Source organism: Agelaius phoeniceus, chromosome 2, assembly GCF_051311805.1.
Source record: "Agelaius phoeniceus isolate bAgePho1 chromosome 2, bAgePho1.hap1, whole genome shotgun sequence".
NCBI classification, from domain to species: domain Eukaryota; kingdom Metazoa; phylum Chordata; class Aves; order Passeriformes; family Icteridae; genus Agelaius; species Agelaius phoeniceus.
Window position 1 is genome coordinate 77,779,736 of NC_135266.1, and position 18,887 is coordinate 77,798,622.

General features: G+C 37.1%; 1 protein-coding gene across 1 annotated transcript in view; it reads right to left on the reverse strand.

Annotated features, from left to right (window-relative positions):
- The window catches only part of ARHGAP42 (Rho GTPase activating protein 42), a 144,514-nt gene continuing 125,627 nt past the window's right edge, over positions 1-18,887 (reverse strand). The window contains exons 18-24 of the mRNA XM_054654655.2: positions 18,271-18,430; positions 16,342-16,486; positions 14,066-14,446; positions 12,878-13,034; positions 11,632-11,694; positions 5,583-5,662; positions 1-5,373 (exon numbers count right to left, since the gene is read on the reverse strand). Coding sequence (XP_054510630.1) covers positions 5,285-5,373; positions 5,583-5,662; positions 11,632-11,694; positions 12,878-13,034; positions 14,066-14,446; positions 16,342-16,486; positions 18,271-18,430 — 1,075 coding nt within the window. The 3' untranslated portion in view covers positions 1-5,284. The remainder of the gene's footprint in view (positions 5,374-5,582; positions 5,663-11,631; positions 11,695-12,877; positions 13,035-14,065; positions 14,447-16,341; positions 16,487-18,270; positions 18,431-18,887) is intronic.

Here is an 18,887-nt window from a genome sequence, read left to right on the forward strand (position 1 = left end):
TTTGTGAATAAAGGATTTTTATTTTGAAAAAACATTTTTTCAAATTTTTGAAGTACAGTGTAAAGTACAACATAGAATTATGTCTGCGAAGTCAGCTTATGCATGTCATGCTAGTTATTTACATGTAGATATATACAGAGTGCAGATAATTATTGAAACCACACTACAAAATAAACAGAGAGTTCAATAAGATAATTTAGGACTTTATTAAATAGATATAGTTATTGATTGTATATATTTTCCTATTAAAATATCATATAGTATCTAAAGTAACTCTTATAAACTCTAATACCTCCAAAATTGCCATAAATATGATTGAAAATTGAAACTATCCATGTGCCCTGTTCAGCTGTTCTGCCCTTTGCTCCAACAGAAACTCTTGCAGAGATAATGGTGCTATCTTTAGTGCCAGAGCTTTGATGACAATTACTTGCAGAAAGTTCAGAGGCAAAACAGCTTTCAGCAGGGGCGTCCAAGGGTTGGAGCACTGTGCTCTACACTTAAAACAACAAGAATAATGTGATGGCTTATTAAACACTGCCACACACAGGGCAAATAAAGAATGGTTATTATCCTCAGAGACTGAATTCGGATGCCAAGCATGTTACTAAAACAAAACAAAGCAAACTCCCAAAGCCCATGCAAAATCTTAAGCAAAAAAGGAAAAGACCTCCCAATGGGTACAGACAAAGCCTGACTGACAGTGGACTTGACCAGGAGCAGGAGCTGGATGGGCTGGATGCTGCTGCAGCAGCAGCACCATCTTCAGGGCTCTGTGACCAGCCAGAGAGAGACTAAGGCTGCCTATGGCTTTCATCTCTGGCCACTGAACAATTCATCCAGGCCCCTCTGCTGAAGAAAGGACAACGCCAAGCTGGATCAAAGATTATCACATTAGCAGAATATTCTACCTCCTTTCTAGGGGCTTCTGGCCAGCAGATCTTCACTATCAATTGCCAAAGGTCTGTCTTTGACTTCACTAGAACTTTGAGAGTTTCCATCAGTGGAGAAGATCCATCCCAGTCTGGAGGATGTGCTCCTCAACTGGGATTTCTCTTCTTGCTGCTAAAGCCAAAATTGCACAACCTTCTGCCTTAGGAAAAGAAATATCAAGAACAATGTGCTTTTTAGTTTCATTATTTATTCTGATGCAATCTTATTTAGTAGAAAATAGGCCAGGGGAGAAAAGTTAACAACAAAAAAAATCCAGTTACTACCATACAGTGCTTTTTTTGTTGTTGTAATTACTGTTTTAAACTGCAGAATTTTACAGCTTTTCCTCTCCTAACATGTCTTTCCTAAAGGCACATTACAATTCAATCCAATTACAGGCAAAGAATAGAGATTAGCACCAGAAAATATGTAAAAGGAAAATAAGTTACTATTACTATCATAGAATAGTGCTGGTCAGCAAATATGTGCATCTTTTTTTTCTAGAAATAATTGTACAATGAACATTATAGATTAGTTAGGGACATAAGTAATAATGATGGTTTAATTTAACAGTTTTGTTACATAGAACTCTAAATGCCAAAATATGGCAAAGACATTTTAATACTGAACTCAAAGGAATTACACACTAAAACCGTAATCTTTATCATCATTAACAAAAAGTGTGAATATAGAATATTAATATACTTTACATATCTATCATACAATATATCCTTCACACTATTAATCTGATTCATGTTGTGCAGCAACATGTATCAAAAAGTTTAACAAAGAAAAAACATGGCTAATTATATGTTGTGGGTAGAGACATTATTTCTACAAGACAAACAACAACAACAACAACAACAACGTATCGTCTACCTTGAGTTCGACAGTGATATTTGGAACAAACTTGCTGCATCCTTTTAGGAAGGAAAGTAATAACAACAACAACAATAATAATAATAATAATTTTAAAAAGTGTTTAACCTTTGCTTGTAGAGTGAGTCTGATTTCCATGAAGAATAGTAAATCACTACCATGAGCTAATTTAATTCTGATTGCCTAATTTTCTGGTAAGGCATTATCAAAATACTTTATCTCCATTTAAATGTTATATAGATTTCTGATTCTTTGCTATTTTCAGAAAAGATTTTTGGTCAGGCCTGAGAGTATCATCATTAGAGAAGCTTTGGTGCTGCCCCCTTCCCCACTTCAGTCTTTGCAGCCCTACTTACTCAGCTTTCTGGTTCCCTGTTCAGCTTCTTGTAGAGACAAACTCCCTCTTTAAAGGTAGGGAAGGGCTGGGCACCCACCACCCAGCAGTGAGACCCTACAGAAAATGCTACTATCTGCTGCAGGGGAGAGTACAAGAAAAACCATAGAGTTCCAAAAATGAAAACCCCTGCTCCTGGAGAGTGAGTGGCTAACTGTAAGTAAGAATGGGGATAACATTTTTCAGATTGAAATGCCATTTTAAAGCTAATTGACTTAAAAGTCATTTATGGCTAGTTCAGGGGAAGGGCCTGACAAAGCTGCAGAGCATTGCAGAGGAAAACACAGATTTGTTCTGTGAGCAGCACATTAATGGAATCCAGTTTCTTATGAACTTGTCTTCTCCAATCCTAGTTTTGGTCTGATGTGAGATGAATGTGTGGGAACACATGAACATCTCTCCTCCACAGGGATTCCTCCAGGTCTTTCTACAACCTTCCCCTCAGCCCTCACAGGCTCTACTTGCTTAATCTGTAACTGAACTTGGAAGTTTTACAAAATTTTTAATGAACTTGGCATCTTTGACTTCTCTAGCTTGCACTCAGATCAGCTGCTTTCAAAACACAGTACTGGAGAATTGTGAGACACATGCAGGGGATGTGAAATTACCTAAGCTTAGGGTTTTTTTCCCACTTATTTTTAAATCGTGCTAGAACAAAGCAAGTAAGAGCAAACAATTTTTACATTTTCTATTTCACAATTCCTCAAGAATTTCACAACAAATTAATTGCCCTTAAGAAGCATGAGGAGTCATCCAAGGATGTTCAGTACAGGTTTTCTACTGACTCCATGCAAGAGACACAAGCTGGGATCCTTCCCCCTGATCACTGCATTTTTCTGCCCCTATGAGATGTGCTGGGCTCCCAGCCTCTATTCAAAGTTCTGCTTCCCTTTCTGCTCCTTTTGGCCTGCAGCAGCACTTTCCTGGGAAGGTCACCAGAGGCAAACCTTTTGATATCCTACAGCTTTTTGATTGCGAAATACAGCAAAACACAACCAAAACCATGTTGGTCTTCTCAGGGCAATGGCAGTCTCAGGCATAGCTTAGACTAAAAAAACTTGGCTTGCCTTAAAATGAAGAAAGATTCAACTGGCTGAGGAAAGACCTTCACTTCCTTTCACATCTGCTCTGGGCAAATGATGAGCACACACAAGTCTGCCTTCACTGCCAGTGCCATCTGGAACAACCCTTCATCACCATGCACTGGGCACAGTCTGGATTTAAGATGAAGTGAAATGTGTTTTGGGATTAATAAAACTGTTTAGGGTCAAGAAAGAACCCAGGTCATTCAGTCACTAATGCCTGGGGTCTATACTCAACTGCCTGCAGCCAGTCTTGCTCAGACTCCCCCTCTGAAAAAACAATTTTTGGAAAAATGTTCTTTGAGCCTCTCTCTTTCTCTGATCATCACTCAATAACTGAATTAGTGAGGAGAAAGATCCTGCAGGATTCTGCCACCAGCCTGAAATCCAGCAACTGCTCTGAAGAATTCATGCACTACATGTAAGTAAAGAAAGTTCTGATGTGCTACTTTGTGTTGGTGATGAATCTTACTTTTCAATTTAAATAAGAAAAAGGCTATGGAAAGAAAAAAAAGCAGGTCAAAAATTACTGATGTTTTTAGCCCTAACAGCAGTTCTTCTTTAAACTTTCTTCAAGCAGTGTAGGACTTAGAAATCAACAGATGATTTGTATGTTGATTTCTGCTACTGAAGAAAGAACTGAGCTTTGACATATCTATGAAACTAAGCCTAGATAGTTCTATGAACCAGTGAATAGTTTTGGAAGCACTGGTGTTGAAGAAATACTAAGATGGAGGTTAAAAGTCACGGTTTTCAATCAGGAATGGCAAGCAGCCAAGCAAGCAGTGCATGTTTTCCCTCAAGGTGTACAAGAAAACTGCTCAGACTGAGAAAGCTACTTAGTGTTTCTGGGGTTTTCTTTGACTTGGTTTTATTTGCTTTTTTTTTTTGGTTTTTGGTCCTACCAGGAGCAATCAATAGGTCTTTTCAACACCTTTGAAAAGTAAGGATTTTTTATTCTGTGGAAGGAGAGAATCTTTGTCAAATATTTTAGCAGAAGTCAGGAGAAATAACACTAAGTAGTTTTATTGCTACATGGAGCTTTTAGCATTCATAGCTTTTAAAATTGGCTAGTTCACAGGTCATTTGTCTTATTTGCAATGAAAAAAGAATGAGTTACAATTTATCTCAGGTTTCAAAACATACTGCTGTTTTTCACTGCTCACTTCACATGACTCCCAATCAGTCCAGATTCAGCATCTCCTTGTTTTCTACAGATGTTCTGGGACACAGAGAGAATATCTTCCAGATGATGGTTGTCATTGAAATAAAAGCTGTTAATATTATCTATGCTGATACAGAAAGCAGGAAAGAAATCTACTAAGTATTTGAATGAAACATTCATTAAACATATCACATTTTGAATGAGCATTCACTGTGCAGGCAGTGTATAAACTGATATTATCAGCTGTATAAATTCTATACCATATTGTAACTCAATGACTAACAGAAGTCCCAACTTCTGATTTACAGTAAAGTAATTGCTTATGTGAAATGATTAGGATCAATTTTAGCATCAAGTTTTCTAAGGGAGAATTCAGATCACAATAGAAGTAGTACTTACATTATGAAAAAGTCCACGATTTTCCATATTAAAAACCATAGATTACAAGAAATGTCATAGAGTGCACTGCCTCTAAATTTCACATTTCTGTGAGCAACATCCTCGGACCTGAAAGTCTGCAGCTAAATAGCATTTTATTTTATTTTATTTTATTGCTCTAGAGTTCCTTACCCATAAAGGAAGAACAGAACAACCCTTTTCAAACAATGGAAGTTATTTAAACAGAGTACCGTCCTCAGCACAGAAACTGTTAACTGTTTCATCACATTCTGTTCCATTGGCAGGGAGCTCTGTAACCTGCAGCTGCAGCATCTGAAGGAAATCTACCACTCAGCTAAGGGGCTGATCCCATATCTGTGTCAGATAAAAATCATAGTGCTTATTATTTGTTACCATGGATACCATGAAGATATTGCTGTCCACTAAAGATTACTAGAGGAAGACAACATAATTCTCAGGAACTAGTCCTGTTTTGCCTTCATAAGTTGCCTTTAACCAGCCTGGTTCCACTGATGGATACACTGCAAAAAAACATAGACACAACTTTAAACACTGTTAAAAATCCCATACATGCTATATATATTTATTTAGATGGTATTTATTCAAGAGCAATTGAAAAATCAGGGCAAAAGCTGAGAGCTAAAAAGGGAATTATGCCCCCATTTTGTAATACAGTTCAGTTTTTTATAGGTTCTTTTTAATATGTAAGGCAATGTAGAACAAATCTTACCATTAGAAAATATTGCCCCCTGTGGGAAAGACAGCTCATGACTATGCTCAGCCTTACAGGAATACATGGCTTTTGCTTGTCTGAAAGAAAAAAATACAGGCTTGCAATTAATGAGATAACAAGGAAAAGGGCATAAAGGAAATTAAAACCTGGGAATAAGCAGATGTACAAATGCTATAGGATAACGACTGGTTACACAGCAATTCAGAGGAGTAGAATTATAGTAGATAATAACTTCAAGCTTACTGGAGTTAACAAGCATGTTATTGCAGAAAAAAGCACTCCATCCCACTTAGATATTTAAACAGGAATATAATTTGGAACTTTTAAAATGAAGTTGTTCATTCAAATAAGTATTGAAATAAGCATACTTTTTGAAGCAAGCCATGGATTGCCTGGAGACAAATTCAAAAGTGATCATCAAGTCATTAAAGGTCTACAAACTTGACCTGTGAGAAAGTATTGTTAATCGGTCTACAGAGGAAAATAATACTTAGAAAGTAAACATGAGACAAAAAGGAGTAATGATTCTGTGCCAGAGAAGGAGGACAGGAAAAGTAACCTCTTGGGGTCTGGCACTATGATTCTGCAAAGTACAAAATGAAGGTTTGAACATGAAGATTGAAATTAGTTCTCTTTAGATTCCTGCACTTCACCTAATACCTTGATGTTAACTTACACACTCAGAACAATTTCACATGAGCTACCAATTTTTCAGAATTTCTTTAAACCCACACTACGTTAAGTGAAGATAAACTTGTTGATTACTTCACCTTTGTGTGATGTGATGGGGAATTGCCAGCTGAGGTTTCATTCTAGCCAGGATTTATCTCAGTGACCCAATATGTGACCCGTGGCAAAGTTTAAAATTTTTTGCATACTTTTTGAGAGTGTCTATATGCAAGTGGCATGTAATCTATCATGTCTTTCTCCCAAAATAGTGAGATATAAGAAGTGCATGATAGATTAATTAAGAGTGCCACATCATAAGCATTATCATCATTCATTTGAACCTTTAAAAGGGTATGAGAGTGGATGGACATATTCTGAAATTTTTGTGTGAGAGCTTTCCAGAGATGATTTGTCCCTCTGAATAAAAAGCTTTGCTGTTGGTTCTTTGACTTGTGACTGGACTAAATGGCATGTTTTGTCTTCATCTCAAGAGAACTAATAGCTCCTCAAGGGTTACATTCTCAGGATGAGATTTTCAGAGGAGATCAGGAATTTTGAATTGTACAATATCCAAGGGGCAGTTTATTTTCAGGGAAATATTTCTGATTTTTAGTACTGTCATCCTGGTTTCATCTCATCAGCTAACTAAAACAAGATGAGCACTGGATCCCTGTTTGTTCACTTTGCTTAAATGTTAGCTTGCTCTCTGGCTGGTGTAGACTGCTCTGAGTGGAGTTTTCCCAAAAGAACTCCTTGGTGCCTCCTGTTGTGAAGAGTTTGCCACCTACACTTGACAAGATAGATGTCTTGATTCATTATTCTATTTAATCTGTACAAGTTTACACATAATGATGTATATACAGAGGCAGTTTAGGTAACGTTACTGAAGGTCACACATAAACTAAAATTATTTAATCTTCTTTTTCCTCAGAGCTATGGAGAGCACTACAGATGTTCTAATTATCCTGACCCAAATCAGTAACACTATGACAAAACAGCCTGTTGGGATGGGTTGACCCGTGAATGACTCCTTGTTATGCAAACCCAATACACCTGTGTGGCATAATCATGGATTTTACACATCTGAAACAGTAGAGTAACTGTTAAAGATTGCTGTAGCTGTAATAAAGTAGTAGGTAATGAATTTACTAAATCACAGGGATTATTTCAAATCTGAATAATTTTACTATCAAGCCAGGTCCCCATGTTAATAATGGGACACCTGAGTAATACTGTGACAAAAGACATTTAAGGCAATATTTAAATGTGAGGCAGAATTGCTTAAGTCATTCTTGAAATATGATATGTTGTTTTTATTGCCCTTAGAAAAAGTTAAGAAATTAATGCAATTTTCTCCTCTCTTCTCTAATGTCTAATAAGCTATTCTGTTTTCAACCTCCAATTATATCTGATCCAAGGATATTTACCTCAAAAATAAAAGAAGACAAGAAAACAGACTCTGTCTTAGAATTATACAATAACAGAATTTCTAACGTTGGAAAAGATATCTAAAATCATCTCCTATAGAAAGAGAAAGGTTCTCAGCACTTGACATTTACACAGATAAAGAAACACAAGAAGTCAGTTTCTCAAAAGCTAATGAATGATAGGATTCTTCACACTACCCTGCTCCTGAGGCAGTGCAATTACACTCCTAAGTTATCTACAAATCATCTGTGATGGTATAATGAGAGACAGATTTAAGAATATTTACTCATAATTCTGGAGCAATTTTCAAGCACCTGGTTATTGCTTCCACACTTGATTTTATTATTTAGGTTCTCATATTTGTTATTACTCACTTCAACCCTATCCATCTGGAGGCACTGCTCATGAAATGAGCTTGCAGGTTCTTGGGCATTTTGTTTGTGATTACAAAAATGGACGTTGTTACTGATGGTGTTAATGGTGTTCTCCCTAGAAACAAGGCTGTTAAAAAGCACGTGATAACATCACCATCATCTATTACAGTTCTTTTAAGGTGATGCTAACAACCTGAGAGGAGTGTGGTTCATGTTGTTTAGGGCAGAGGAAAAAAACAGAATCTTCAGAAAATGTTATCCACATTTCCTAGAAATTCCTTCTTTCCATGACCTTATTGGTTAGATTCCAGATGAGAAAAATGCATTTTCCATTTCCTTACTTCCTATTATGGTTGTTTTAAGCCCATAATGATAAATATACTAGCAGTCACATCAGATCATAAATTCTTTTGCTTGACTACACACAGTCAACAATACCTAAGGCTCTAATAATAATAATAATAGAAATAATAACTGTTTTGAAAGATAAACTTTAAAAGTATGCTCCTGCCCTAATGACTTTTCAGTCTAGCAAGACAAAGCCAGAAGAGGAATGAATGGGGAAAAACATATGAATCTCTCTAGGATGATTCACCAGTTAATATTATCCTACAGGAAGAAGAAAGGTTTATAGAGCCCTGGAGATAGAAGACTCAAAACCAAGCCTGTGTAAAACATACTGGTCTGGTCTGAACAAGACATTCCAGGTGGTTTGGGATGCAAAATATAGCATGGAAATAAAAAAAAAGAAAAATGACTGGAAAAGAATATTTAATCATATATTTGGGAAGAGAGCGTGGGTCTAGAGGGCTTCAAAACATCAGTCTGCTCCTATTGAAGTCCCAGCCTGGCACCTAGAGATCCTGCTGAAAGGTTGAGCCTTTTGCTGTCACCTACTCCTTCCCATTTTTCTAATGAAAATTCTTCTTCTAATGCAGTTTCTCACTTCAGGAGACTTAAACTTTCTGTGTACGTCTAAATCAAAGTCAAGAATATGTAGAGTCAGGGATTATGTGTTGGTGCATTTCTGTACAGAAGCTGAAATAAACAGACCTCAGGCCTGACTGACTTATCTAACTGCAGCATTTGTGAAAATAGGAAAAAAAGCTCCTTCACCCTTTTCAAGTGCATGCTAGATTAGTGACAGAGACTGGTCTCACTGTACACAGTAGCTTAATATTACAGTAAGGGAGACTGATGAATAATAAACTTCAAATCAGGAAATAGGAAGACAGAAGTCAAAGTAACTCTGTAATTGGAAAAAGAGAGCACAGGCTGGGCAGGGCATCAAATTTTGGTCTTCCTTGTTCAATCCTAACACACATACTGTGGTCTCTTGTTGTCTTTCTGACTAGAAAAGCCCCTTAGGGTTACAGGAGCATATACTCATGTATACAAGGAGAGAAAACAGGTCAAATAATGCATTAAAAAAGAGGACATACAACTCATTAGAGACCTGTTGCATCATACAAAGTGAGAAAGCAGGGGTGCAAACACTGAATATAAGAAGAAACTAAGTAGGACCAGACCACTGTGGCAGTAAAATCTCAAGTGCAGCATTACCTGCTGCAATACAGAAAACAATGTGAGACTGCAAAACCATACAGGTATTTTTGATCTGCCATCTGTGCAAAAGACCACAGCAGGCAACAGGTGCCTCAAGCAGGGATGAAGTTACTTACATTCTATAATGCAGAGGTAAGCAGTAGCTTGAAATTTATCTTAGCAGGGTAAATTACCCATGCAGAGAGTCCAACGCTCTTGACTTGAGTATTTCTGGTATCAAAACAGGCAGCTTAAAAATAGTTTTTCTGCCTTACACTCAGTCCTGCATACATTCATTGGTTAGCAGAGTTATGAACACAGGAGGTATTTCTTCTGCATGATCAAGTTGTAATTACCATGATTCCTATCTACTTCAGAGCCAAAAAAACCCCCAAAACAACAAAGTCTAATCTACAGTTTTAAATCAGCCTTCATGTTCATAAAATGCAGCTAAATAACAGCTGGTTCCAAATTTAAAAATCATACTCCGACTTAAGCAGCACTATAAGAACAGCTGAGCTGTTACTGATTTCTTCCTCATTCTGCCTGCTGACCTCCCATTTTCCATTTTCCTTGCTCCTGTTGCTCTTCTACCTTCTTATGAAGGCTGAAGTAGAGGAGCTATTCAGCCTTTCAATGTTTTCAGCTTTGTTATCTACTCTCCACATCCATTATCAAACTGCTACTTTTTCCTTTGTCAGATTTTTGCTTCTTACATGCTTTTTATATACAAATGGCATAGGCTCTGAAGGAACAACAGGAGAGAGTTTGAAAGAAGGAAGTAATACAAAATAAGAAAAGGAACAGTGTTGAAGATGAAATGAGGAAGGACTGGTGAAGCAGTCATTGCTTTGAACTTAGGGCACTGGCTTAAGAACATTCTTCTTTTATACTTTTTTCCCTTAAATTATTGCCCTGATCTTTTCACACCCCTTTCCTCTCCTGCCACCCTCCTTTTTGTTCATCTTACAGTTCATGGTACTACACAAAACAAGAGCCTTGATTCCTGAAAGCTGCTTGTCTCACAAAATCAGTAGCCTTTGCAAGAGAGCTTTTTCCTTCCCCCTCCTGCTAGATCTGCCAGAGAGGACAGACACATTCCACGGCCACACATTTTTCAGCATGTTGGCATCTTCCTTTACATCTGTGCTCCTTTAGGCTTCTTCTTCTGGATTCATGGATTGACATCTTTTTTTCATGGGTCAACAGTTCTGATTATGGTTAATAAACAGTTATGGGTTTATCAGTGAGTAAAGCAGTGATCTGCTCTAAATCTCTGTTCTGTCTCAAAGAATTTTAAAAGTTGGGACAGTGAGAAGAGAGACATGTTTTCATACAACTATTTACTTAGCTGCTTTGTCTATTAATTGTAAGGAAAGTAGTAATGTACAGAAGATACTGCTTCCTAGACAAACACTTACTAGAAAATTCTAAATTCATTTAATATAAAAATGAATCAAATTAATGAAGTAAATGCGAACAATTGTGAAGAAAATTCCAATACTTTCTGCTGCACACTATCAAGAAGAAAGGTCAACAGTTTCTCCAGACAGACACTGAGGCATGGAAGGTGTGATGGTAAAGACAGAAATCCTGATCAAGTTAATCTTGAACTTTCTAAAGTAGATGTTATTCCAGACCTGCCTATATGAGCAAATTACCATAAACCAGCAGGTTTGCTACTCTGCTGAAGCTGTTCCATACAAACAGCTGTGTGGAGAAAATACAGCACCCTCATCCTAATTTAAATACTGGTAATTTTCTCTTGTATCTGTGTCCTTAAGCAGACAGCTGACCTGAGCCTCTCTCACTATTCCCCCAGGTGAGAGAATAACCAGACTGGCTGCTATTATCTGTGAAATTTAGCTTTCTTTTGAAGAAAGGATGAGCTTAGTAAACCAAAAAATTTTCACATGCCACTGGATACTGTCCAAAAGACACAGAACAAAGATCCAACACTTCTTTTCAATCCCTGAGGCCAGCAAAACAGAAAGGAGTTTACAGGATGTCAAACAGTTTGTAGCACTTACCGTCCTGAAGAGACTTGTTTAAGTGAACCAGCACTTTCGAACAACTGCGCTCTTGCAGCCACTCTGAAAATAAATGCAAAGCCTTGCTTTACACTGCACATACTAGTTTCACTTCTAATCATTTAAAGACATGGACACATTTGAATTTTCTTTCTTTTTAATTATTCATTTACATACCTATTTACCAGACTTTTTAAGGGTGTAACCTAACTGGGGCAACAGACTTCCACATGCTCCAGTGCCATGCTGAGTTACCAATGGAAACCTCAACCTCTTGTGTTTAAAACTGTATTCATGGATGGACAACAGATATATTGGAATTGCTTTTACTGAAAGTCTACCACTATCATGCTGGAACTCTGAGCTGTGCAGAATTCTCTGTTTAAGTAAGACACAGGAGTCTGTGAAATGACTATGGTGATCCCTTCCAGATACAAAGCGGAGAGGCTGAATGATATCCTGTAGTATTTGAAAAACTTCTTGATGCTCTGCAGATCTGGAAATACTTGTTCATTGAGACAGAGATATTCTGGGTCAAAGTCAGATCAGGAGAGATCGTACTTTTCAATGTTCTGAAAGCACTGAGAAACATTATTAACCCAAATCTCAATAGGCTGAATCACAATCTCTATCGCTTAGAACTATCTCCCTTTCAGCATTGAAGAAATAAAACTAAACCAAACCAAACCCCAGCTGTTAAAAATCAACTATTTATCATGCAGCAAATGAAGACACTTCAGAGCTGAAGGTTTCTTTTTTCTTTTCTTTTCTTTTCTTTTCTTTTCTTTTCTTTTCTTTTCTTTTCTTTTCTTTTCTTTTCTTTTCTTTTCTTTTCTTTTCTTTTCTTTTCTTTTTCCTTCCTCCAATTTTGGACTTCCACAAATAAAATCTGATGGTTTTTCTGAGATAACAGCACAGACAGTAAATAGCATTTCTGCTATTTTCTGAAATCTTAAATTCCAGAAGAACCAGAGATAGTAATACTAATCATTTTCCTAGGAAACATTTCTACCTTGTCTCCAGTCTAATAAAGTCAATGGTAGTCTTTCCACTGACTTAAACAGACTTTGCGCCATCTCCTTTGTTTACAATTTTAACAAAACTAGATAAATAAATAACAAATACAGAAATATTAAAATCAAGTATTCATGCATACTTTTTCAATTACTTATGAACGTTTCTGGAATGACTTTCTAATACACAATACTGTAACAACACAAATCTCCAAAGGGCCTTAATGACTTACACAGATCCCGGTCTTTGATAGCCATTACTGGATGCAGTATCTAATCTTAATCTCCTGCACATTTTGGGAGGCAAATCAGGGTTTGGTGGAGCCTTTAGTGTATCTTTGGTATCTGTTGAAGATAAGCTCTGTATAGATCCGCTGCAGCTTTTGTTACCTAAAGAAAACATCAAATTATAGGGAACATTAAAGCTGATTTGAATTTGTTACAAAACATGTATAATTGTGCAAAGCAAAGGTCGTGCTGTTGTTGTTGAGGTTTTTTTTTCTTTTTTTTAGGAGTCAAAACAGGAAGAGAAACTACTTACTAAGAGCGAGAAAAACCATCTTTCAGGTGAAAAACCAGGAGAATAGACTCAACAGAAAGAATGAGGAAATGACACTAAAATTGAGAAGGCTAAAAAATTACATTGCAATTACATGGCTAGATAGTACAATGACTAAAAGGTGACAATAAAAGCATTTATAAAGTAGTACTTTGCATAAAATTGAAAAAAATTCACAGGGAAATGGTTCTCAGAAAGTCAACTGATCAAAGCAGTGGGAAATCAGACCACAATAATTTGTATGAATTAACACTTCGATATCCACAAAAGCTTCATGCAGTTTAAGAAATATACTTAGGAGTAAATGATCATGATTTGCCTTAAACAATTGCCACTGCAACTTGATAAAGGAAATCTATATGTTTATAGACTGTATAGCACACAAAAGATGTCCTTTTAATGAATATAAGCCATGTCCACATGTGTTCTTCCAGGGACCTTGTTTCCATGGATGTTCTGCAAGATGAAAACAGCATCTGCTTCTCTCCTTATGCCAAAGACCAACCAAGGCTTAATAATGCTTTACACACTGTCATAATACAGAGATCCAAAAATACAAGCACAATACCTCTAATATTGATATTTATAATCTATAGTATTATTCTATATCAAATTATAGATGAATTGTAGGAGGATAGAAAGTGATCTAAATTTGAAAAACATTTTTTTTAAGCTGTGTGAACTGTGCAGGTTATAAGCAATGGAAATATGTCAGAAGCAGTTTGAAAACTGAAACAACATACCACAAAAATTAAAAACAAGCAAACAAACAAGACTAATGAGTATCATTAGCTTTCAGATCCAGCTCTTGTTTTCTGACGCATAAGATAACACTGATGTGATAAAAGACCTTGAAAAGTACCTTCAGCTGATGGAATTGATCTAAGGGAAGATGCTGAAGACCTTTTCAGCCCAGACAGACTGTAGGAACTCTTTTTGGTCAGGTCTGTTGGTGGAGAGGCATTTTCTGGTCCAGTGACAGAAGCTACACTTTGGCAGTCTGATTCCACATCTGTTTTGGTTGCATCCTCCTTTGATGAGGACTCTGGACTTGTAGTCCACAGGCCTGAACTTTTCTGGCCATTAGAAGAAGAGGGAGAGGCAATCCATGGAATCCCTCCTGATTTCTCCCTTGGCTGTGAGGGCGTGCACTTGGTGGTGCTGTTCTGCTCGGAGGAGTGAGAAGACAGAGATTCGATGCTGCCCATGGGAGTGCTGTCAGGGCTACTGCTGTACGAGTCACCTTGGGAGGAGACAGGGGAAGGGAGAGAGAGTGAAAAATCTGCGTTTTCTAATCATGTACATTTCTTTCATGCCACTTTTAGCTCTTTTGTACCTTGTTATCAAATTCATTAATTTGTGGTTTCCTGCACAAAGAACACAACTCTTTTTTTTAATTTATGACTTGAATACTCATCTTGCCCATTTATGGAGCATTAGTCCCTTGAAAGTCCCAAGATTGGCCAATGTATTTTTTGTCAGATGCATTTTCTGTAATTTTTTATCATTCCCTACCATATGAAACTTGCAGCTCTTTTCTCACCCCATACAGATTTCCTTTATTTCCTGCAATATAATTGTGTCCATGCTTCATTTAAATGATGACTTTAAACCATCTTGTACTCTGAAAATGTTATTGCCAGAAGCCTTGGCTCCCTCATACCTGCCACACTGAGAGATATTTGGTAAGAAGAGTACTTCTGCTTCTACCTCAGTGTTTCAGGGCACAAGTGAGATACTAATTGGAACTTGTTTACACAAGTGCTGAGTTTCAGCTAATAAGCAAAACACTAATGGAGAGCTGCTGGATCAGAACTAGTGGCAATCAAACTGCCACCAAACATAGCATCACAGAAGTCATACAATCATTTGGGTTGCAAAAGACCCCCAAGATCATTGAATCTAACCTTTCACTGAACACCCCAACATCAACTGAAGCATGGTACTAAATGTCATGTCATTTCTTGAATATTTTGAGGGGTGGAGACTCCACCACTTCCCCAATAAGTCCATTTCAATGCTTGACAAGCCCTTCAGCGAGGAAATTCTTCCTGATGTCCAACCTGAATCTTTCCTGGCATAGCCTGAAGAAGCTTGTACGCACTATGTGAAATACTTGCATAGAAATATCCCGTTTTTAAACTGATATTCATTCATTGCAGCCACACAGTGAAAAACACCTGAAACTTGCCCAGTTTATCCTCTTGCGAGTGTAACTGACTTCTCCTTTGTAACTTCTTACTTGGGACTCCATGTCATTCACACTGGCAATCCATGTGCATGGAGCTATCGTTATTTAGTATTTAAACTCTGCCTGGCTGGAAACAAGTAACATAGGCCTATGGAAAGTGCAGCAGCTGTGCAAGAATATTCTGAGGATAGATTTCTAAACATTACTGACTTCAGAATTACTACAGATGCTCCAGAACAGATGCACTTTAGCTGTGGATTAACTTACTGATCCAGTCTCATCTAAATCTTTTTGAGGAACCAAGGGACACAGAAATTCTTTAGGAAGTCTGTTGCAGTAGTGACTTAAGCTTTTATAAAATTTCAATACTCCTTAAAAGTCCAGCCAGTAAGTAAAAAAGTGGTGACCCAAATGGATGAGAATGAATGAAGTAAAAATTTTTAATTACACCTATAAAAAATTAAGTAAGCATTCTAAACAAGCAGTTGATTATAGATAAAACTCCCTGCTGTTAAACAGTAAGCCATATGATGAGTATACTGCTTCTCCCAGGAATATTAGAGTTGGTTTCCATTCCAGAAAACCTAAGAAAGTTTCAGTGGTTTTGGCAGCTGAGGCAGTGGCTGACTTTGAAGGAACGACCACAGTTTCATGCATGTGAAAAAAGCCAAGTGATGGTTTTGATCTCCTATGCTTTACTGAATTACATTTGTTATAGGAGGATATAATGTTTAAATTGAACACAGTATGCAACATAAGACTTGCCTATAACCAAACATCTTTCCTCACTCAGAAGTGAGGAATGCAGCCAGTCAAGAGTGCTGCTGTGACTCGCAGAGGTTAAAAAGCTGATGATCATTGGAATACAGTATCTATAGGACATTATTCAGGCAAAGTTAAAAGATCACATAAAAAGCAAGATAACCAGTATGGAATGACAAACTTACTGTCAGGATCTGCTAGACATGGTGTGTACCTTCCTTTGGGTTTACGTGAGCCTGTGGAGAGACAAATTGCTCTTGTTCTTCTTGAACTCGATCGGGACTGAGGCTGGGGAAGAGGAATATTGGGGTCTGGTGCCGTGTGAAATATCTGCATGATTAGAAAAAGAGAAAAAATGACATTAAACAACAGAGATACTCTTACACTTTCATTATTAATCCATTTGTTTTCCTCCCCACTATGCTTGAAATTAACACTAACATAGTCTCATACATTACAAAAGAGTAAAGGCACAGAATATAAGCTTTGCTCTGATCTCATTTTACAACTCAAGAACCACAATACTGAGCTGTACTTAATATTTGTATTAATTTGTTGAAATAGATTTATTTTCTATCTCTTGTTAAGAAGGGCTTAACAGTTAAAATTGTAAAACAAAATAGGTGCCTACTAATGACTCTTATCCAAGAAGTAACATATTTTTTAAATATTATGACAAAGTTGATTTTTTTTTGCTCTGTGTTCCAGAGAAAGTTTTTATACATCACAGAAATATGTCACAGTCGTAACTTATTACAATCAAATTTGGATTTCAGAAAGCTTTATTTGACCAAACAAGTCAAGTTTAATGAGGAACAACTTTATGTTTAAGGCATCTCCTGCTTCTTATCTCTTACATACCAGTGCTGCCACTGGTCAATTTTGCACTTCATTGCTGCTGAAAAAACTCAATTTTTTACCATGCTATGCCAGAAGGCATCTCTGAAAGGATTTCTGGGTCCTCTAGCTATAGGGCATTCCCAAAAGAAGATTAAGCAAACCATGAAAAGACACCTTTGTGCCATTCATAGAAGTGGAAGAAAGCAAATATACTTCTATAGTAGGAAATACTTGGATGGACATCTTGAGATGCTCTCAGAGTACATTAAAACACTAGTGAGTAGCAAATCAATATAAAAACATTTCTGTAGACAGTGAAATAGAGCAGGAGTGGCTTTGGTTGTACAGTCATAGTCTTTGTGATGAATGAACTCTGATTTTCTGGAGAAGAAATTCAGTATTGGAAAAATGCAATATATAAGTTTTGCAATCAGAGCCAAGAAGTCTATCAGGTTCATAGCCATTTTGAGGAGTCCCTATGAAATATGATACCAAGCTGTACTGTCAGCACCTACTGATCAACCAGGGGATCCTGGTATTGACTGGGAACTGCCCCTTAGCTGATTAGTATGTGATGAAAGAAATTAAAATTTTTTTCACTTTGTTTTGTCAGTCATCAGAGGAGATGACATAGCTCAACTAAGATCCCCAGAATAAAATTCCTTTTGAGTACTAAGTAAAGGAGGTCTTGAATGTTCAGCTGAATTCTGAAATCCAATAGTTTAAAATTAAAACAAAAAATCTGGGGAGCTTTCAGTGAAGCTGATACCAGCAATGGTAGTGACTGAAAGAAAGTGTGTAAGATTTCCTGCTCAAGTCCTTCTCAACCCTTATAGTGACTAATCACCACTATACAGCTGACATGTCCCCTAAGGACAGCAATGGCCAGAAACACCCTGACCTGATGCACTCAGAGAGGAATCCCTGCATTCACCCAGAGTGAACCTTCATACAATGGTAGCAAGAAAGAGCTGGAACAGCCAGGAGCAAAGTTATGACCTTCTGTTCCTAGACTCAGGAAGCAATCTTCAGAAAGCAACTGAAGATTCAGAGCAATGCCTTCAAAGCATGGAAAATTATGCCTTGGATCTGTACCTTGCACAGCCATGAAACACTTGCTAGGAATATAGATTCATAGCATGGAGTGGGAAGAAGCTATTATTTCTATTAATGACCTTCTACACATTTTGGACTCTACTCTTAAAGACTTAATGATGGCAATGAAAATGAGAACTTAGTTCCACTCCATAACACAACAGATGATTTCTTTCTACCTTTTCATAATGTTCTATCAGAATTTCAACGACGATATTCTGAAACTTAATGTTCATCATAGCAGCCACGGTTTCTTCTTGTGCTCTCATCAGAGTTGGTCCAAAGATAACACCAAGGTTGGATACAGTCATTAGATTTTGCTGACTGTGCAATGATACCCTTTAAATGAACACAAATAGTATGTGATTTAATTAGTGTGCTAAACTACAATTTTAACAGGCAAAAACTTGCTAAGACTACTATTTTTACAAGATTCCAAGTTCATGTCTCTCTTTAAAATACATTTTTAAAACATCCACTTACACTAGAATCAAAATACAATGTAGTACAACTACTATGTTTCCATTAAGGCTCCTATCATTCAATAATTTAATGGATAATGAGTATGCCCTCCTAGAGTAGTATTTCAATTCCTGATACACCTGACAGGGAGAGGCAACTGTATTTGGAGTTCTACACAGAGAGATTGAGAAAATCTACAGTTTAGAAGTCTTAGGGCAAGCACTATCTCTCTCCAATGATTATATAGGTCCTCACATACTTTCAACTGGTGCTGTGTGGTAACAGAGATCTATCATATACGTTAGTGTTCATGTAAAGGAATGAAGCTTAGTTA